The 22056-nt window shown below is 51.7% G+C and overlaps 1 protein-coding gene across 2 annotated transcripts; it reads right to left on the bottom strand.

The window, feature by feature from the left end:
• Positions 1-21: 21 nt before the first annotated feature.
• On the bottom strand, positions 22-22056 carry Pcsk9 (proprotein convertase subtilisin/kexin type 9). 2 transcript variants are annotated; one of them, XM_034502989.2, is made up of 12 exons: positions 21599-22056; positions 16977-17168; positions 15011-15146; positions 12411-12544; positions 12108-12249; positions 7989-8185; positions 6830-7013; positions 5512-5685; positions 5129-5277; positions 4385-4562; positions 2490-2671; positions 22-1310 (listed from the first exon to the last, which is right to left on the bottom strand). In XM_034502989.2, the coding sequence occupies exons 1-12, from the start codon at positions 21797-21799 to the stop codon at positions 1098-1100; spliced, it is 2082 nt and encodes a 693-aa protein (XP_034358880.1). In that variant the 5' UTR covers positions 21800-22056; the 3' UTR covers positions 22-1097. The 2 variants fall into 2 exon arrangements, with proteins under 2 accessions (XP_034358880.1, XP_034358881.1); XM_034502990.2 differs by having other exon boundaries at positions 15023-15146; positions 21599-22055.

Raw genomic sequence — 22056 nt, 5'->3', positions numbered from 1 at the left:
GCAGGCAGCCTCTTAGTCAGGTGCAGTCGGTCACATCAGCTGCTTTTATTCTGAAAAGTTACTACATAATAAAAACTACAAAACCCTGCATAAATATGAAGTTACAAAAGCAACGCAGGTGGGGGAAGCTTACTATAAAAAGACAGAAGAGGTCAGGATAGAGATGTTCTTGTCAACTTGTGTGGCCTTGGTACAGTCGCCCTTTGTCGCTCCTCCAGTCTCCACATGATCTGTGGGACTGGGGCTCCGGGAGCATAGGTCCAGGAACAAGCTGCTGAGGCATAGCCTGTCCTCTCATTTTTTGTTTGCTTCAAAAAAGGATGCCTGGCCTAGCATTGCCAAGAGGCATGGCTCCAGGGCCAGCCACTCTGGATTTGTGTCCTGACATCACTGGCTGTATGACATCGCCTCTGTTCCTGTCTTTTCCTTCATAAAGTGAGGCCAGTCAGTGCACAGGGTAGTGGATGGGATTAAGGTGAGGTAAGCCCTGTATGGTTCTCCAGTGCAAACTGAGAGTCGACTGGGGGGTCATACCATGTCATTCTGAGTAGGGCCAACGCCTGCGGTGCAGCAGATGAGAACATCTGGAAGGTACAGGCATGGCCTTAACAGCTGGATCCACCCCTGGAGGTGTGCAGAACTAATCTGCAATTAAGCAGTGCGCCCAAAATGGTTGTCTGCAGTGTGAGCAGGCTGTGAGTGGGCCCAGCAGCTTTCAGACCAACTTTCCCAGTTTGGAACTTAGTCTTTGACCCTCCAAGGGTCTCTGTCCATCATTATCTTCCTGCAGGACAAATACACCCTGGAGGCCTGAGGACCGAACGCTAGCCTTGCAGCCGGTGCCCTCAGGTTCTGCTACACGGGAGCAGCTGGCCAGAGCCAACTAGAGCTTAACTAGAGCTTGTCTCTGATGGTAGAATGCCAAGCACTGGCCCCCTGACCATGAAGGTGCTTCCCCACACATACACCAGGAATGGGTACCCAGGGTGAAACACCCAAGTTCTCCCAGGCAGAATCTCCCCACCTTTGGCTAGATACAAGAGAGCCAAGCAGGTAGATGTGCACCCAGCCTCAGGTGCCATCCCTGCCTGAGGCTGTCACTGAACCCAGGAGGCCTTTGCTGAAGGCCGGCTCCGGCAGCAAATGGCAGCAGCTACCGTGGCTTCTTCACTGGTCCTGTCTGCTCTGTCAGTGTCATGGAGTCTTGCCACACAGAGGTTGTCCACACTGTAGGCCCCCAGAGTGAGGGATGCCCCAGGGAGCACATTGCATCCAGTCAGGGTCCATCCTGCCTCACAGGCCACAGTGACCTGCCAGAGTCCAGAGGAAGGCAGTGAGGAAGACGGCCTGTGTCTAAGCAAGCTCCACCGCCTGTCAGACCCAAGCAGGGCTGCACCCAACAGTAACCAGCAGGCTCTCCTTCTAACTCAGCCACCTTCACGTCCCCAAAGCCTTCACATCCTCTGCAGCCTTCTGTCCTATTTAATGGCAGTCCAGAGGCTCAACAGAAACCCTGAACCTGTTCTTCTTCCTCCTCACTTACATGCATCTCTGGCTGCAGCAACTCCCCCTACCGCCCACCCCAGCCTAGGCCCTCACCCCCTAGACCTGGAGCAGTGCAGGGGGTTGTCCTGCAGACCTTCCTGCTTCTCAGCTCAGCAACTGTGGGCCTGGTCACCGCCCCCCTCCAGGTCAGATGTTTCCAGACTTCTGAGTCCCACTCTGCCTTACTAGCTTGGATGATCCTGTCACCACGATATACTGGCACCCCTCTTGGCTTTAGCTGTTTCCTCTGCCAGAAACATTGTTCCTGGTGGGGGCCCCATGGCTTATCATCCCATTGCAAGGGTATCTTAACCCACCACTCTTCCCTGCTCCATTTTTCTCTATATTGGCCTCTTGGCACTCTGGAACTTACTTTGCTTACTGTCTTTTCCCACCAGAATGGACACTCCTGGCAGGCTAAGCAGGCACCTCAGCCCAGTTTATTTCCTAGCACCTGGACCAGCTTGGAGCCAGCCTCTGGGTGCCTGCGCTCACTGATATAGTAGAACTGAGACCCCCCTCTTAGAGCAGCTTCCAGCCTCACACTGTCCCCTCACCCTTCCCCCCCAGAGCTGTATAAAGGAGGGACACTCCTGCCTCGAGCTTTGGCCTCAGGCTCTTCCTTCCCTCGGCCTTCACTTGTTCAGCATCTGCAACACTGTGTCCAGACTCTGCAGGGCCCAGCAGCCTCCTATCAGAAACTTGAGGCAGTGTTTCTTTCCCTCTTGCCAGGATCATGCATGTTCTCAAAGAGCAGCAGGGGTGGACAGCAAGCCTTGCTTATCTGGACAAAAGCAAAACTAGGCCGGCCTGCCATGCACACATGCTGTGCCTGCAACAGTAAAAGCTGCCTAGCTCATCCTCCTATGATACATGGGGCCCCCTCAACACAGGGCAGCACCCCCCACAAAATCAAGGTACCCAGCCACTCCCAACTCCTTCACCTGTTCTGCAGGACCTGAGACGCCATGCTCCTTGATTTTGCATTCCAGACCTGGGGCATGGCAGCAGGAAGCATAGACACTGGCCGCCAGGTGGCCAACGCACTGGCCAGGCTGCCGTCTGGACCTCAGCGCAGGCTGCCGCTGGACACTAAGGTCTTCCACTTCCCAGTGTAAGCTGCAGCCTAGAACAGAGAACATACAGCTCAGACTCTGTAATGTTGTGAACTTCCTGCCTTTCTGGTCCCAACTGATGCTATTTCTTTCAAGTCTAAAGCTTGGGAAAGACAGAAATACAGCCCCAAGTAGAAACGATGCTGGTTTGAGCAACAGGATCCCTGGATTCTCACTTCAGCTCTGCCACTGACCGTCTGGGGGGCTGTGGAAGAGCCATGCCACCTCTTAGAAACTTACTTTCTTAAGAAAAATACTGTCTCCAGCCAGAGAAGGAGGTTGAGGGGATGGGACTGGGCTCCTCAGCCTGAGGTGCTCAGAGCCTCTGGGAGCCCCTCCCCCACCCTACCACCAAAAGTTAAGGTGTGAGCCAGGTCTGCATGGGACCTGGGACTCTAGTCTTGGAAGCAAGGGACATCACCAGCTACCAAATCATGGACAGTGGTCACTAGGCTATACTAAGCCTTAGGTGCCCTTTTGTAGCATTGGGCATGTGAGAGCACCCATGGAGATGCTATGAAGAGGATGGAGACCACATGTGTGGTCCCAGCAGATAACCTACTCATGGCAAAGACTCATGCGTTAGAGTAGAGCCACTCTACGTGGAGGGGCAGCTCCCTCAGCTCAACAGTTCTCAACCTGTGGGTTGAGACCCCTTTGGGGAGGATAGAGTGACCCTTTCACAGGGGTCACTTAAGACCATCAGGAAACAGATATTTACACTACGATTCATAACAGTAGTAAAATTACAGTTATGAAGTAGCAACAAAAATAATTTTATGGCTGGGGGTCAGCACAACATGAAGAACTGTATTAAAGGGTTGCAGCATCAGGATTGAGACCCACTGGCTTAGCTGCTAAGTGGATCTCTACTGGGCTGCAGATAGGGAAGGTCAGAGGCTCACATGGCTCCAAGCATGCCCCAGGGCTTAGCTGTTGACACTCCGAAAGGCAAATGAGAGCCCAGTACAGAAGTGCAACCAACAGGTCAGGGAGCCTTGCCTGGTCCGGGCTGCAGCCACCCACTGGGTTCACCTGGCCCTTGAAGATCCATTCTGTGCCTGAGCTCTGCCAACCCCATCCTTCACTCTGGAACCTTCAGTGGCTCCCCAGCCTGTACGCCACCAGAATCCGCCACTGAGTGAACCATCCCCAGTGACTTCCTACCCCTTCAAGCCCAGCCTAGCACTTATCCTCCACCATGCAGGACTGTTTGGCCTCCTTCCAACCTGAGAGCCACCATCCATCCCCTAATGGCATTCAAGGTCCTCACTGGTGACTTCTACTACTTGCCTGGGACTGTTCCTGACAGTGGCCATTAGTGTTCCCTAGCCCAGAGTCAGGTCAGTGACATGACAAGGAGAGCCGGTATACCTTGTCCCAGCACCAGGTTACATGCGTGGCATGTACCCTCGCACTTTATGATGAAGAAACCAAGCACAGGCTGATAAAGGAACTTGATCCCACTACTGAGTGCAGAATTCAAACTGAGGTTGCCCCCTTGGAGACAGGCCGCAGAGCCTTCCCTTAGACGGCTCCAGGCACCCCCCGTCCTCACCCCACCATCATCACCCTCTTTTCCAGAAGGAAGCTAAGGAGAAAGAAGACCACACTACATGGGCGAGATGGAGACCAGCTTAAAATGGGCCCGGGGTCTCAGGCTCTGGAGGACCACACTCTGGAGTCAACCGGGCCTCTTTTCACAGCTTGAACTAGACTCCTACCTGTGAGAACATGGTCCTTCTGGTGGCAGTGGACATGGGTCTCCAAGCCAGCTCCGACTGCAGGGGTGTTGTGGATGCTGCAGTTGGCATGGGGAAGCAGGCAGCACCTAGCGACAGCGTAGACACCCTCACCCCCAAATGCATTAAGGGCTTTGCAGACCTGCTGGCCCCCTATGGTCTGAGAGTTGGAGAAAAACAAGAACTAGTGACAAAGAATACGGGGCTGGGACAGAGATACACAGGCTCCTAGTTAGGACCCTTGGAGCCCTTAGCATCATGCGTATTCCCACTACTCTAGATACGAGTCATTTGCCCAGGCCTGAGGCAGATTGTTCTGTCTGCAGGCAGCTCCATCATACAGCTTCCAGTAGAGACACTGGGTAGCTAGCATACCAGCGCCAGTGCCATCCCCAGCCTGGGACGTTTCACCAGTGCTATCCTTAGTTCCTGGCTTTTCTGGTCAGGCACTGCCCTCCAGCCAAACTCAGTGTCACACAGCATCTGAATGACCTTTACCCCAACTCCAGAGCCACAGACCAACACAGTGAAGCAGCTTTTAAAATGTTCTGCCACAAAGCCCTGACCACACACCCGATAGGCACCTCTCATCCTGGATGTGGCTCCCTCTGACCATGTCTTTAAGCCTGAAAATGGGGATTAGAAGACTCAGGGATCAACCACTTGCAGCAGCTGAGGGCTGGGGCTGGTTAGAGGCAGACAGACACACAAACAGGGCCCAGGCACCTCAATCCGATCACCCCGTCGCCTCCCGCTCCTGGAAAAGCTGGAGCAGCTCAGCAACTTCTCCTCTGGGGCACATCGGGCTGTGGCTGTAGCTGTCCGAGTGGGCCCCGAGTGTGCCGACCACACTGTCCTGCAGAGCAGCTGCCCGCCTGCAACAGGGCCCAGATGAGTAGGGTCTTGGGATGGGGATGAGGGAACCTGCCAGATATGTTAGGGATCGCCTCAGTCGGTGGCAGGAAAAGAGGCTTCAAGCTGGCTATTTTCCCATGAAAATATCATCAAGCCTTTTTAGAGCCTCTGCCCTCAAACTATAGCTAAGGAAAGAAAACCCTTCTGCAAGGGCCAGGGCAGGGACTGGGTGCCCTCCCTGCCATCCTGCTCACCTGTCTCATGGGTGCTGGGGGGCAGTGTGGCCACCAGGTTGGGGGTCAGCACCTGCTGGTCCTCAGGGAACCAGGCCATGTTGATGATGCCTTTGGTAGAGAAGTGGATCAGCCTCTGCCGCAGCTCAGCCAGAGTAAGTGCCGGCTCCCGAGTCAGCATCATAGCCACAATGCCTGGAGGTGCAGAATTACAGAAGGTGGTGGCCTGGCCCTCCTTCCCAAAACATAGGGGCACACATGCAGGAACAAAACACAAGTGTGTGTGCACACATGCGCACATACATACATACACACACACACACACACACACATATACACAGAGACACACAGAGATACACACACACACACACAAAACCTATTCCTCTGGAAATTTAAGCACCTGCACCCCAAGATCTGGTTGCCCCCAAGGAGCAGATCCTCACTTGCACCAAGTGATGCTATTTAAACTTTGCTCCCCAGTTTAAAACTATTGGTTGAATAGATACGACTTCAGCCAATTACTGGGGAGAATAGAAATAGGTGGAGTTTCAGTTACTGGGCTTGGGGGTCACAGGTAGGGACCACGAGAATAAAGGAGAAAGGAGAGTGAAGGAGGAGAAAGTTGGAGAGAACAGGAGGTCTCCATTAGACATGATGGACCAGGAGCACGTGCTCAAGTGAAATGCCCCAACCTCCAGAAGGAACTGCTGGAGCAGAAGTGGCCCAGGTGAGATTCAAACAGCAGGTACTTGGGTACCACAGCTAGAAAGTAAACAGTCTAGCTATTAGTAAAATAGATTTAAGGTTAATCCCCAGTAGTTGTGTAAGAGCTGATTAAATAATCCATAGGATTGGGGAACTGGCCAGGTCATATTAATAAATAATAGAGTTTATTAAACTCCATTTACAGGACATTGTGATAATTTGATTCTTAAATTTCTCCCCAAAAGCCTATATATTGAAGGTTTGGTCACCAGCCAGTAGGAGGAGACAGAACCTTTTGGAGGTCTGACCCAATATAAACAGGTCATTGTGGGCAGGGGATACCCCTCCTGTCTGCTTTTCAGGTACATGAGGGGAGCAAGTTGTTCTGTACTACACACTCCCCACCATGGCATGTCCTAAAAAAAAAGGTGCCAAGTGGCCAACCTTCTGAAACCATGAGACAAAATAAACACTTCTTCCTTTAAGGAGGTTACCTCAGACACTGCACCACACCAGCAAAGCTGCTCACCACAGGCACCATCTGGTCCCCTCACATCTGCCCTCAGGCACAGGAGGGTCAGGGCACAGACCCTGCTGCCTGCTGTGGTGGCAGGATGGTGGGGTGGTGACTCACCAGCCACGTGGGCAGCAGCCTGTGATGTCCCACTCTGTGACATGAAGCATGTGCTGCAGTCACTGGAGGCCCCGATAATGTCCTTCCCAGGGGCAAAGAGATCCACACAGCGTCCAAAGTTGGTCCCCAAAGTCCCCAGGGTGACTGGCTGGTCCTGGGCATCCGTGGCCCCAACTGTGATGACCTGGCACAGTAAAGAAGTGCATTGCAGAGATAGACCAGAGCCACAATGGGACAGGCAGGTCTTGCTCTGGACTAGCCAACTCCAGTTCCCACTGTGGCCCACTGAAACGCCATCACCTGTGAGAAATGCAGCCCCTTGGGGAACTCTGGCATCTCACCTTCACCAGGGTTCCCCAACACTTTCCAGACCCCATTTCCTGACTTCCTGTGGAGCCCATGTTCTAGGGTAGAGACCGAGTAGGAAAGGGACCTGCTATCAGGCCATCTTGGTACTGTATAAAGCCTAGGGCAGGCAAGATGGCAATGTTAAATTAAGCAGGATGGTAGGCTCTGGTGGTCAGGGAGGGAAGGCAGGGTTACATGAAGCCTTGAGCAGGGACAGGTGCCTCCCATTTCTGCACACTCAGCACTAATAGTTCACTGCATAACAAATGCTCTGCAGGTGTCCCCCAGGTAAGGATGGGGCCACTGGACTGTCAACTCCTCCAGAGAGGCCCCCTCCAGGATGCACCTGCCACAGCCCCAGACATGGTGGATAATTGCATGAAGTCATCACATGAGGGCTTTGGGGCCAGCAGTCACCCCCAATCTCACTAGGGTCAGTTATAGGTGGGGAGCTGGACAATGGGGAGGGAGGCTAAGAGATTGGACAGGACAGTGGGTCTGATACACAAATGGCTCAGGCAGGGGTTTGTGGGTGATCTAGGAAAGCAAAGAGGGTGGAGAGAAAGCTGAGGGTGCTATTTTCCCTTCCGAGGGACTGGATAAGGCCCCAGGTCCTGAGAGAGGAAAGGAGAGGGCTGGACAGAATCATAGGTATAGCTGCATGGGTTACAGCTTCCCACAGTCATTGGAGCAGGGAATGCAGGAGTCCCATCAGTCCTGGTTTGGGGGCTCTAAGCACATTCAGCCCAGGCAGCTCAGTCAGAAAGGATGCCATCTTTTCTTTGTCCCAGCAGAACAGTACAGCACCTACCTCTGGAGCAGAAGCTGGGGAGTAAAGACAGGCATCGTCCCGGAAGTTCCCGGCTGCTGCAACCAGCACTACCCCTGTCCTTGCCAGGTGTTGGCAGGCAGTGTTGAGGATCCGGCTATACCCACCCGCCAGGGGCAGCAGCACCACTAGTGGCCCCGAAGCCTGGATTAGCTGGCTCTTCCGAATAAACTCCAGGCCTGCAAAAAAAAAAAAAAAAAAAAATCAAGCCCAGGTTACCTGCTAGACAGTTATACCTTCCTCTCTCAGCTCTTTCCCTCAGAGACAGGGTGATGGGTTATTTTGTGGTGGTGCCGGATGCTTAACCAAACCTATCTGAATGCTGCCTTGAAAGTATTTTATGTCTGACTGACATTTAAATCATTTGCTCACTTTCTTTGAGTAAAGTGGATAACTTCCACAACATTCATGGTCCTCACCCAATCTATTGGATGCCTTGAAACAAAACACTGGGTCCCTGGAGGAAGGGACCCCTAGATTAGAATTCTGCCCCTAGATTAAGTTTAGACTCAAAACTGAAGGAGCTGAGTGTTCCCCAGAACTTGATGGTAAGATGTTATTTCTGAAAACACCACACACTTTGGATACAGGATATAATGGCTATTCTTGTTGCCAACTTCTAATCCAGATCTGTGAGGTAGTAAGACACCTTCAATCCAGATCCAGTTGGGAAACCCCACCTCCAATCTGGGTCATGCTTTCTGCTGGAAAGCCTACCTAAGGACATGGAAGAAAGAAGCCTTTGCTCTTTGCCTGCTTGCTGTCCCCTTGCTAACAAGTCTATCCCTTCGTTGCCAATAGAGCCTGATTCTTTGGGATATAGTGAAGACCAGCTGAGACATCCAGCCTCATAGACTGAGAAACTACTGGATTCTTGGGGCTTCCCATTCACAGCCAGCCATGGTTGGCTTAGCTAGACCTGTAAGTCATTCTAATACATCACAAAAGCACACACACATGCACACACGCATGCGCACATGCATGCGCACATGCGTGTGCGCGCGCACACACACACACATATGTGGAGAGAGAGAGAGAGGAGAGAGACTCATTTTATAAGTTAGGTTACTCTAGATAGCCCTAACTAACACAGAGAACATGGAGGAATCAAGCTAGAACTGAGTTGGAAGCTGCCCCCTGCTGCCTAGCTCTCAGTTGAAGGCTGCTATGCAGGCTGGTAGGAGATAAAAGTCAACAGGCTTTCCCAGCTGTAAGCCTTTGAGTTCAATTCAAAGCTGGCCAGCGGCATATGCTCACTGGTGCCATAGTGGTCTGGCTATCGTGTTGGTAAACGACCACTTTCTGATTGGATCTGAGGCTCACTCCACTGAAGGGGATTTATGCCTGTATTGTAAACCTGGTCAAAACCCCAAGGCTGGGAAGGTCATAGGCCCCACGGGCAAACACAGCACTATTGGTTTTGCTAAATGGTTAGATTATCAAACTGCCTTCTAAGTGTTTATGTTGACACCCACAGATCTGTGCTACTCTCAACCTTGGTCTTTATATGGTGGAGAGCAGTTAATGCAGAGGCTCATAACTGGGTCAGTTGTAATCACAAATGTCACCAACACTCCTGTGTCCATGTCATTGCCCCTCGCCTCCTCCTGGTGTGAGAAGTCTCACCTCAAAGTTCTGAGGATAAGTGACCATGAATGCTCAGCCCTAAGAGGACCTCCTTATCGCCCCACCCCGACACCCCAGGCCTCAAGGAACACCAGAGAAGGGAGGTAAGGAAGAATACAAGGACTGGGGCGGGCAAGAGTGCCATGAAATGTTGTCTTCTGAACGTGATAAGGCCGTTGTACTCACGACAGCCATGTTACCTTGCCAGGTGGTAGCATTCTATCATAGATGGCAGACGGACACGAAGCCCCACTCTAAGGAGCGACTAGCAGGTAACTGCTCCCCGGGTAAGGGGTAGCGTTTTTTTCTCAGCAGTACACTGTTAAGTTGCTCATGTTTCAGAAATAACCCTCTTGCTAGCAACTGTACTGAAACCTGGTGGGTCACAAACAAGCTACCAAATAAACGACAGGGAAATAGAAGGGAGACTTATTGGAAAGAAGAGAGGGTTCAGCAGAGGGGAAGACAGGTAAGAGAAGATAATATGGGAAGTAAAATGACCAAAATATACACATGTATGAATTTGTCAAACAACAGATTAAAAAAAAAAAAAAAAACACTAGCCCTAAAAAAGGGAAGTGTTTTCTCCACTTTTAACTTCTCCAGCTTCTCAGAGAACCTGAATATGCAAATTATTAGGATCCTCACCAGACTTTGTTATATGCCTTTCCAGAAAATTCCTAGGCCTCCAGAAATGAGAGAGCCTCCTTGACAGCTCTCGGGCTTCATAAACTTCCATGTTCCTCTGAGGCCTGCTCAGAGGTCCTCTCACCATACTTGGAGTCTTGCAGCCAAAATAATCAGAGATCACCCTGGTACCTACTCAGAAGCTGCCAACCTCCCCTCTATAAACAGGGGCAAGTGCTACTTATATTGAGTCAGGATTAAAGACCCCACAGCACCATCCACAACTCTCCACTACAAAGATGTACTCCCCCAATGTCAACAACACTCTGTTCCCCACTTTCAATGAGTGTGAAGGTCAGTTTTGCCAAAGGCCAGCTCTAGAGATAACCCTAACCCTTGCCAGCCCATAACCTGGAGACCCAAGTCTAACCACAGCTGGCCTAGCCTAACAGCTTGGTTCCTGTTCAGGCTCCTGCTCTGTTACACAGTGTAGCCAAGCCAACCTCTCAGAACCTTCTTGATCCAGGTATCCGGGGGGCTGTGGCTGAGGTGGGGACCATTCATGTAAGGGTTGGTTGGTGAGATGCCTCCTCACACCAGGAGGAGGTGAGGGGCAGCAAAATGGACACAGGAGTGTTGTTGACATTTGTGATTGCAAATGGCCCCTAGCTTGTATAGACCTGTGCTTAGACCTGCGCCCCCTGCCCCCAGCTTCATACAGAGGAAGCCAAGGCCGAAATAAAGGTCTGTCATGCTGAGCCCGCTCCATCCTGTACTGTGTTCAGAGCCTCTACAACACGAGCGGGGAGAGTTCTCCTGCAAGAAGCCCTCCAGAGACCAGAGACCAGAGCCCAGCCTGGGTGAGGACTTCCAGGGAATGAGTAGACTCTACACAGTGGCCTTCGGTGGTGGCAAGCTGGACTGATGTTGGTCAATAAGGGGGTGGGACAGGCACAAGAGGTCCCTGACAGGACAGAAGCTATTGCTTTAAATGTATGTCAATGACTGACTGTGCTCTAAAGTCCCAAGCATGCGGCTGGAAGGATGGCTTAGTGGTCAAGAGCACTTGATGCTCTCGAAGAGGACCCAGTTCCCAGTACCTGGTAAACATACGTACATGCAGACAATAATAAAAATAAATCTAAAATAAACAAACAAACAAAAACAACTGAAGAAGTCCCACTGATAAGCCAAGCTGGTTCCCATAGGCTGCGTGGGCCAGCTCAGGGCCAGCATCTGACTGGCTGGTGGCAGTCAAGCCTTTAGTAGCTCCTTCCCCAGAGGCTGGCAGGCTCCCACTGTGGGCCCTTGGCCAAGTCACCCTCTCTGGCTGGGCTTACTGTTTAGCCATCATCTCATGCCAGCCTCAGGGTCGCATGCCAAGCCTCCACGCTAAGATACAGTGAACCAGTGCTACTTCACTTCTTCTCCCTGCCTGTATACTGAAGTTCTAGCCCTCTGGGTCCCTTTGATGGAGTAACCTGCAGGCGTCTGGAAAGATCGGTTGCAGTTCCCCCACCAAGTAGGTGTCCCAGCTTTGGCGGTAAGCACACAGATGGGAAAACTGGCTTCCGCCACCTCAGGGCTTTGCAAATCTAATGCAGGTGACATGTGACAGCATGTAAGAGAACAGTGCTGAGCTACAGGAGAGCACTCACCCACGGACCCACTGGACTGAGCCCCACCCCCTCCCATGCCTCAGTTTCCCACCTGTATTCTTGATCTCTGGGACCCTGCCAACTCTATCTTCCTAAACTGTGTGATAGAGACTGCCTGACTGTGAGACCTTGCTTCCTGCTAAGCTTCGGCTCCCTTCACATGGCAGATAGAACCCAGAGTGTCACTCACCTATGAGGGTGCCGCTGACCGTGCCCTTCCCTTGACAGTTGAGCACACGCAGACTGTGCAAGCTGGTGCCCTTGGCCACACCAGCATCCCGGCCACTGACCACACCAGCCAGGTGGGTGCCATGACTGTCACACTTGCTCGCCTGATCAATCAACACAGGGATCACGTGAGAGGGTCTGGACAGACTGACCTAGCACCCCACAGATGGCAGGGAAAGTTAGGCAGTACTGACAACAATGATCCAGGCATGGCACCTCTGCCCACCTTCACCCACCTCTGAGATGAAGTGAGAGTCACACTCACCTGTCTGTGGAAGCGTGTCCCATCCTCCTCAGGCACACTGTTGAAGTCAGTGATGGTGACCCTGCCCTCAATCTCCCGATGGCCACTCTGGATGCTGGTATCTAAGAGATACACCTCCACCTGGCTACTTCCAGCTTCCCATGGCAGCCGGTGTTGGGGGCGGGGAGAACAGTTCCGGGGTTAACACTATTGCTCACGTACCAAGCTGTCTGCCACCCCACAGCTCGTGGAAAATCTCCCCCACAGTTCTTACAAGCTACATGCTATTGAGTAGAGTACAGAGAGGGATGGGAGCTGCCGGCTGCCTGTAGCTAGCAAATGACAGAGCCAGGAGGTAGACTGAGGTATCCAGTCCCATGTGAAATAACAATGGGAACATTCGAAACACAATATTATGGTATAAGATAAACCAATCTTCCAAGCATATGCTCTCCCGGCTTGCTAAGGCAAGGACTGAGAAGACATAGAGAAACCAACACATTCCCAGGGAGGAAACAGGCTCCAAGTCCACCTGCAAGGACCTGGTAAGCCTGTGGGCTATTCATCCCCCTCCCCCATTCAGTCTGGGTGGGTTCCATGCAAGAAGCTCACCATGAGCCTGACACCTGCACCTTCCCTCCCCAAGTGGGTAAAATTCTTCAAGAAACAGGCATGGGGTAAGTATTGCAGGAGACACTTGGGGGCGGGGTGGTGGTGCCCATGCGGGCCTGATGGAGGAGGCTTGCAGCAGAGGGTAGCATACGTCTGGTTCCTATGGAGGGAGAGCTAGGAGAACAGAGGAAGGGAAGGAGGAGCCCAAGGCAGCAGCCACACTCAAATTTTCTCAGAGCCATGATTCAATGGCTATGAGCATTTGTTGCTCTCAGAGATGAATTAGGTTCAGTTTCCAACACCCACATGGTGGCCAGCAACTATCTATAACCCCAGTTCCAGAAGACTAAATGCCCTCTTCAAAGCCTCTGTGGGCACTGCCTGCACATGGTACATATACATACGTGCAGACAAAACGCACATATTTTTTTAAAAAACGAATCTGTAAAGAATTCCCATCCTGGGATTGGGCATACAGTTAAGTCTTTGGGTACCTCCCTAGCAGGCCTGAGGCCAAGTTTGGTGTGCCCCGTCCCAGACTTGAGCAGTCTGAACAGACCATGCTTGCCACACAAGACTTTAACACCGCTTTGTTTACACTCGCAACTTCCTGCAAGAACTTAGAAGAGACTGCCCGCTGAGCCTGCTTTGCAACATTTATCCAGCTGAAACAAGGGATGGGGTTGGGTGGGCTTCCCCTATATTCAGCAGTGCTGAATATTAAACTTTGAGACTCAGAAAACTTTGTCTTGGTTCCATGTTTTTCTCGCCCCTCCGTCTCCTCTTCATTTCCAGCCCCCCTTTCAGGTGAACCCAGTTGGTCCGTGGCTGCTGGGCGGCTACAGTTCAGTCCCCAGTCGGTATAATAGAGGCCCAGGGCAAGGTGTCTAAAAGGAAAAGGAATCTTAAATTGCCTGTCCCATCCTGTGGCCTGGCACAGAGTGCTCTGTGGCCACCCTCAGGGGTGGGGGTGGGGTACCCTGGCTGGTTACATAACTAACCCAGCAGCCTGAGAAGCTCAGAAACCCCCAGCTGCCAGACTTGATCTATCTCACCAAATCCATGCCCCATCTATCTAAGCACTGGTTAACCTTCCTTACATACTCGAAGGGGACACAGACACTTCAGACTCCACGGAACCTCTGATCCTTTCCCAAAGCAGGTGCCCTTCAGCCTTTCTCAACTTGATGTCACCCACAGATCCAGACCACCTTCCCAAGTCTCTCTCTCCATCTCTGAAAGCAAGACACACTAGGCAGACTGTTGACAGAGGCAGGAAGCCTCCAGCAGGCTGATAGTACTGGTGTTAGGGCCAGGTGAGCTGGGAGACTAGCTGGGAGCCATTGAAGTAAGCTCTGTCTATTCTGCTGAAGGGTCTGTCCCTGTCTACAAGGATGGGTATCCCACAAATAGTGGGTCAGTCAGGTTTAGGCTCTTCCCAGAGAGAAGTGAAGCAAGGGGGGCCTATCCAGATGGGAGGTGTGGTGGTTTGAATAGGAATGACCCCCAAACACTCATGCCATGCGTTTAAATGCCTGACCTATGGGAAGGGACACTACTAGGAGGTGTGGCCTTCTTGAAGGAAGTGTGTTACTGTGGAGGCGGGCTTTGAGGTTTTATACTTTCAAGCTACGCCCAGCGTAACAGTCTCCTTCTACTGCCTGTGGATCAGAGGTAGAACTCTCAGCTTCTTCTCCAGCACCATGTCTGCCTGCACACTACCATGCTTCCCACCATGATGATAATGGACAGCCCCGATTAAATGGTTTCCTGGATAAGAGTTGCCATGGTCATGGTGTCTCTTCAGAGCAATAGAACACTGACTAAGACAGGAGGGGATGAAGCCAACAAGGATGGGAAGCTGGAGGGGGGGTCATTTAAGGGAAAACTCTTGCATTTCTGCATGGAGCAATGCAGAGAGGACAGAGAGGTCAGTGCAGACTCTGGAGCCCTGAGGTGGGGCAGGAAGTGGGCAGGCAGAGCAAAGCAAATGGAGGCTGGAGGCTTACCGGGCACCTTACCAGGAGAGCTGTCTTCCTCTGTCTGCTGCCATGCCGGGATAATCCGCTCCAGATTCCATGGGATGCTCTGAGCGAAGACAAATGAGTCTTCTTCGATGTACTCCACATGGGGCAACTTCAGGGCCTGCAGAACCAGGGAGCCAGGCACTTAGCTTCAAAAGCCCCTCAGCTAACAGCAGCCCCACCTGAGCCAACTGTCCACCTCCCCAGCTGTCACAAAGGCTCCCTCCCATAGCCCAGAAGACAGACTAGGGGCCAGTGTCCTCATCTCTTTCTGGTTGGGGAACATGGTGCTCCATAACTTCAGTGGCTGATCTTTATGGCTGTTCAGAGGGTTCTCTCTTCCTCTCTCTGGATTCTGAGCTCCACATCTCACCTGGGAGTCAGGCTAAGCCTAGCTTCAGGGAGGTGGTCCGGAATCTTAGTACCATCATTCTCAAATCAGAACACCAGTGCTGGCCACAGTATGTCTGTTCCCATCTCCGGCCTTTGCATTGACCCTGCAGACCACAGCATCCAGACTCCCAAGCCTCCAGTGTGCTTGGCTAATAGGAGGCATCTGCCTCAGTTTGAGAGAGGGGCCTGTACCCCTTAACCAGGCTCACACAGCTGCATCCTCAGATACCACGCCCTTCTTCCATTGCTTCAGCTTCCTTTCTTCACCCCTTCCCTGACTCCTGGAGGCCCAAGGCATCTCTAGGTGCTTCAGTATCCCCAGGGCTCCTTAATTTACTCTCTGCCAGTTTTTTTACTTAATATCTGCTTCAACAGTTAGCTGGTGGTGTTGGCACCTGTCTGCAATATTCCAGAACCAGAGGTGGAAGCATCATGAGTTTGAGGCCAGCTTGGGCTACAGAACAAGACACTGTCTCAACCTATCCCTATTCAAAAAAGATATTCCACATTCTACAGTCCTCACATCTGGCTTACAGATAATCCTGGGCGAGAGAGGCATCTGCTCTAAATTAAACAAATTAGTGAGGCACTGAGCTGAGGCCAATGCACCCTTTGAGACTCCAGGGCTCAACTTCCTAGAGCAAATTCTATGGCCCCCTGTACAGAGCTTGTTGCCCTGACCAGCAGGTACCTGCTGGCCACCTGGCACGTCAGGTGTCTTATTCTTTCCCCACTGTGCAGAGTACACACAGTACCATCCCTGGCACCAACCGTTCAGTCTCTACCTTTGCTGTAAGCTTGATGGAAAGGCTCAAGGCTGTGTCACAGGTAATGCTGGGTAAAGGGCACAGCGGATGGATGGAATGCACTGACTTGATGTCCTTCTGCACCATGGCACTGTCCATGCCCCACAGTCATTTAGTAACAAGATGTTAAGTCAGTTTAAACCCTGGGGCAGCAGTGACCCGAGGCCAGAAGACCAGGTGCATACGCAATGCACACTGGAGACCTGGGCAAGGCCCTGAGACATGGAAACTAAGTGTGTACAGGGAGCTAAAAGCACCCAGTGGAGAAGAAAACTAGCAGGCAGGTGAGAACCTGGAGTGCCGGATGGGAAGAACAGGGCCGGTGATAGCCTGTACCCCTTTCACCCCCTTCAGTAAAGAAAGGCAACATTCAGAGGAGTGATGGAGAACCACTACCTTGTCCCAGGTAGAAGAATCTGACACCTTTGACACCTTTGATACCAGTGTCCCCAAGCCTTGTCCCAACAGATTCTCACAGGCAGTAGACAAACTAGAAAAGGATACTGGCAAGCATGCCATGGGGTAGGGGTTCTGCTGCTAGCTGTCTTGTGGTCCCTTCTGTCCTCCTATGAATGTAGACATGGCACTGGTGTGTGGCCAAATTTACAAGGCAGCTCCTCAGGGAACCAAGAGCCACAGATGCTTACTGGTCCTGCCTTACTGGTGTGCAGTGGGCACACTAAGGTCAGTTGAGACATAGAAATGGAAGCCCATCCTTCTTGGAAAGTCCCACACCCAAGAAGGTAGCTCACCAGGCCCAACAGGTCACTGCTCATCTTCACCAAAAAGCCAGGGAAGAGGTCATAAAAGATATGCAGAACCTTGATGACATAGCCCCGGCGGGCAGCCCGGGTCTGCAGGCGATGGGCAGCTTGTTCAATCTGCAGCCGCTCGGTCTCCTCCATCAGCACCACCACATAGGTTCCTGGCAGCCTCCAGGCCTCCTGATCCCCAGGAAGGAAGAGAAGCAGAGAACTTGAGAACCCCAGTGGACCCAGCATGACTTCATCCCAGTGTAGCATGCATACAACAGAGTTCCCACATTGTCTTGTTGTATGCATTCAGTTCCAATAGAACTTCATTTCCCTAGGAGGGAATCTTCCATTTCCTCTTCCTCTTCTTCCTCCTCTTCCTCCTCTTCCTCCTCCTCCTTTTCCTCTTCCTCCACTTTCTCCTCCTTCTCTTCCCCCTCCTCCTCTGCAATGTAGCTTTAGTGCATTCAGCCATGAGACCTTCTGCCTCCCGAGTACATCCAGTGAGAATAATCATAAATACTGTGTATATTGTTCACTGTTTCTCTGCCCGTTCTTTGAACTCTGAACTATCCACATAAACCCTCCACAGAATGCCAATAAAAGACTCTTATGCAGCATAGAGGCCCTGGTTTTGTTGAATCTTGAGCTGCACCAATCACTGGTGGATTGAAACATATGGTACCCAGACAGGGCCTGACCAAAACAGGGAATCTAACGAGAGGTATGTGGTTCTGGTAAACACACAGGAGCCCATTCCAGGACACCAGGGTAATCGTGGGCGCAAAGCAAAAGCAAAAGAAAAGGCCACACGTGCTTACTACGCTTGAGGCTGAAAGCATGATGGAAAAGGCAAAAACCGGATCTCTAAAGCCTGTCAGAGCGTATGGACAAACTGCTGCTGGCTGCCACCATAGGGCACATTACACATATAAAGAAATGGAAAGGTGTTTTGTGTTATTTTAAACAAGTCAATGGGCAGGGAGAGGTGCACCCATTGAATGTCCAGCCCCTTTTAATCTGATAGCTTTGGTCACTCACCTTTACAAACTACCCCTACCCTACTGGTACAAAGAGAAAGCACCAGATAGACAGCCCCTCAGACAGAAAGAGAGACAGTAGTCAAGCCTTGCCTGAAGCCTTCAGCTCCCCTCACCCCATTCCCAGTCGTCTGATTCTTCCAATGCTTCAGAAGACAAAGGCTAGCCCTTCCTCGGCACCCTACAAGTTGGTGCGATTGCATTAACATGGGAAATTCTGTTAGCTCAAAAAGAAGGATCCTGAGGCATACCTAACCTTGCCTCTTGTATTTTCAACCCCTTCAGTCCCTGGGTCCATCACCATCATGAAGGGTTGATGATGCTTTTCCTCAGTGAGGAATACACGCAGAGTGTGAGCCGAGTCCCTTTCCTATAGGGCACTTGGGAGTTTTAAACATCCCATGCCCTCTTCTGAAGCTATGTCTCCATATAGCTTTGGAATTGTTGAAGGGGACTGCTGAAGCAGATTACCTAATACCCAATGAGTGGGACACACTTTCCAGGACTTGTTTAAAACCTGCTAAATCCCTTCAATTCAGGACTTGATGGCACAAAGAGACTGTTAATCAAACAGCACAAAATCAAAATGCCAATCCTTCCAGGGGTGACCAGCACTGAACAGCCTGTGGAGTTAGGACAGAAGATAGCGTTTGAGAGGCAAATGTGTTATGACCATCAGACAGTAAATCAAATGACTGCTGCGTTAGAGCCGAAAAAGATTTCTATGCCTGAAAAGATGATTACATAATGGCCTTCAATGCCTATACTTCACTGCTAAAGGGGGCGAAGAAGCATCTTGCCCGGCGTTCCTTCGGTGGATGGAGGTATTCCTCCCAGGAGACTTAACAGTATTCTTTGGGAAGAGAGATCACACAACAGGATAGTGTGGGAATGTCAATTACATCTATGCTATATCCCAGTCTTGCCTACAGATCGGGAGTGAAACCAGAGAGATAGAATAGACAAACTGTAACTAGATGGGACCAAACAGTGGCTAAACCACAAGGCCCCCAGCTATGCAGCTATTTGTGCTACTGAGGCACACACATTTCCAAACGTGATGGTCGGTGGGAAGGGAAGGCATGGGTCACACTCTGCAGCCTCCTTATTGCATCCATCTGTCTACAGAATCCACAGCCTGGTCACTCAGCTGACGATACCCAAAGACCTTCCTAATCACACCTCCTCCGCATTCAGTGACCCACCCAAGGTAACTAACTCCCTTCCTATCCCAACACTTCTGACTCCCTCCAGAAGCAGCCCAAAGGAGAACACCCGAAGGCTTCAGTTTTAATATCATCTCCAGTATTTACTGGCATTTTGGCCCTGAGCAAGTGACTCAACATCTTAGAGCCCCAGATAGCTCTTGTGTTGCAGAGCCCATCAAACTCCCAGGATACACATGCAAAGATACTGGAAAGAGACGAGTATGTACAGCCCCTGGCTGGGTGCTTGCCAAATGGAGGCAGGCAAGAAGATCCCTGGAAGGAACAAGACCACACCTCCATTCAGAGAGAGAAGAGCCAAGAGCAAGGGCATGGGAGCAGAGGCGCCTGCGCAGAAACCTCCCACAGATCCCCAGCACCCAATGGCCGAAGAGCTCCTCCATAGCTTTGATTTTAACCTTTGACTCTCGCCAGAGGAGCTCAGTCCATATCCTTTGTTCAAGCCCTCGGGGGTCAACCGGATTTGGGGATTCAAACTCCACTTGCATTCTAGAAAGGGAGCGATGGGCAGTGAGGAGTCAATGCGGCAAATGTCTGATTATCCACACTCACCCTGGTGGAATGAGTTGAAGATTCTTGATAACCTTGAGTCAGATCAGAGCTAAAGCTTTACCATCAAGTAAACCACAAAGGACCTCTGGGGTTCACATTTCAGAAGACAGAGTAAGGGCTGCAGACACTTCCGCCTTCTTCTTCCTCTGCCTCTGGCAGCCCTGCACCTTCTTTCATGCCACGTCCTCTCTAGAAGATTCTCATGCTGCCTTCATTTGCTGAACTCCTAGTGATGCCTCAAAGCTCAATCTACAGTGCCCCTCTGCCAAATGAAAAGCTACAGAACTGGGAAGGTGCTCTGCAGTGGACTGAGTTTTCCGGGAGCCAGGGGCACGCCTCCTCTCTCTGGGTCCCGGTATATCACGGCTAGGATAAAAACATTAGACTAAAATTTCTTGCCAAAATTATTTTTATTCTAAATTTTATTCCCATAAAACATTCGTTGAATGAGTGGATGAATAAGCAAATTTTAAGGTGTTCCTGAACCCCTCAGATTCACACTCACTTCTGCCCACTCATCTCTCAAAACAGGGTACTCAGTGTTTCCTGTGCCAGTCGCTTTGGGGGGCTGTGGTGATTAGAACTGCCTTAGTCAGGGCTGGAGAGATGGCTCAGTGGTTAAGAGCACTGACTCCTCTCCCAGAGGTCCTAAGTTCAATTCCCAGCAAACACATGGTGGCTCACAACCATCTGCAATGGGGTCTGATGCCCTCTTCTGTTGTGTCTGAAGAGAGCAATGGTGAATACATAAAATTTTAAAATTAAAAAAAAAAAAAAAAGAACTGCCTTATTTGTTTGTGGCAGGGTTTTGCTATATAGCCCAGGCTGGTCCTCAATTTACAATCCTTCTGCTTCAGCCTCCTGAGAGCCAAGATTACAGGCATGCCTGGCTCTAAAATGTCCTTTATTACCCTGACCATGACTCCACTTCCCTTTAGGTACAGAGCATGAGGACATTGGGAGGGGTGATTCGAGTTGAGAACCTGACACTGTTCCACCAGCACACTGCCTGGGGTTAGGTTAGCTCCCAGAAGCCCTTTCTCGATTCTGCCCCATTAGCAGTGGCCAGGTGGTCACACTGCAGTGGGCTATAATCCCAAAGTGATCTCTTCCCTAGTTACATCCGGAGATCACCCATGTAGTCACCGAAGGACCGTTACTTCCCTTTTAACAAAAGCTCGAGACAAAGTAACTGGCCACCCAGGGCTAGTTGAATGACTCCAGAATCCAGCCCCAAGTCCATTTCCAAGCCGGACAAAGAACCTCAATGGAACCCTGGGAAGATTAACTTGGAGGGAACTGCTCAGGCAGGAGCTTCCTGTGGCCCAGAGCCAGAGGCAGATATGCCCAAGAAGCTGACCCCATCCACCCACGCATTCATCTACTAGTGCTCCCAGTCCTGAAGCTCTGACACCCTTCCCCTAGATCAAGGCCTACAGAACCCCAACAGGCACCCAGAATGACTGTTGGCACCCAGTTGAGAAAGATGTGCCACTAGAGTTCTCAGCCTCCCGATGCCACCTTACTTCGGAGGACACCCTTACTACATGACCACACCGTAGCCTGCTCCCTGCCTCACACCTTAGGAACCAAGCCCCACAGTACCTTTAGCACGTGGCCTCCCCTATCTCGCCCCACCATCCTCTGTCACAAGGTGCAACTTCGCTCTAGGTCTTGCCCCCCTACCCCGCACCCCAGGGCTGCACTTTGAAACCACTAGATGCCTGGATGAGCAGAGAAGACCCTCGGAGAACGCCACCCCAAACCCAAAGCAACACTGTTGCCTGGCATCCCGCACCCATACCTTGGAGCAACGGCGGAAGAAGGCAGTGGCCACGTGTGCGGCCTCATCAGCCAGGTCATCCTCCTGGGACGGGAGGGCTAGCATCAGCTCTTCGTAGTCTCCGTCCTCGTCCTGGGCACCGGCGCCCGTAGGGCACAGTAGCAGCAGCAGCAGCAGCAGCAGCGGCGCCGACAGAGGCCATGCAGAGCAGTGGGTGCCCATCGGGGCGAGGAGAGGTGCGCGCGGCCGCGGGAAGAACCTGGACGCGTGGGTCTCGAGGCACCCGGCTCCGGGACAGCGGGCTGTGGTGTCCCTGGGGAGCCAAGCACTGGCTCAGTTCTCCGGTCTCAGAAAGAGAAAGAACGGGAGCCACCGGCAGCCCGCGCGTCCACGTGAAAGTTGGAAGCCTTTTAGGGTGTAGGTGCTGGACGCCTGGGGGCCGGGAGATCACGCCACCCCAGCCCCATCGGAAGATCCTC

Source organism: Arvicanthis niloticus, chromosome 5 (assembly GCF_011762505.2).
Source record: "Arvicanthis niloticus isolate mArvNil1 chromosome 5, mArvNil1.pat.X, whole genome shotgun sequence".
NCBI lineage: Eukaryota > Metazoa > Chordata > Mammalia > Rodentia > Muridae > Arvicanthis > Arvicanthis niloticus.
This window is presented reverse-complemented; position numbering and strand designations above follow the sequence as displayed.

Bases quoted from the DNA above. Each gene is read 5' to 3' on its own strand.
- Pcsk9 (XM_034502989.2), bottom strand. From the start codon at position 21,799: ATGGGCACCCACTGCTCTGCATGGCCTCTGTCGGCGCCGCTGCTGCTG. The intron at 15,147-16,976 runs GTGAGCTACCTT...CTGGTTCTGCAG, and splicing joins GCAGTGACCTGTTGGGCCTG to GCCCTGAAGTTGCCCCATGT. The intron at 4,563-5,128 runs GTGCCTGGGCCC...TCCAACTCTCAG, and splicing joins GACGGGGTGATCGGATTGAG to ACCATAGGGGGCCAGCAGGT.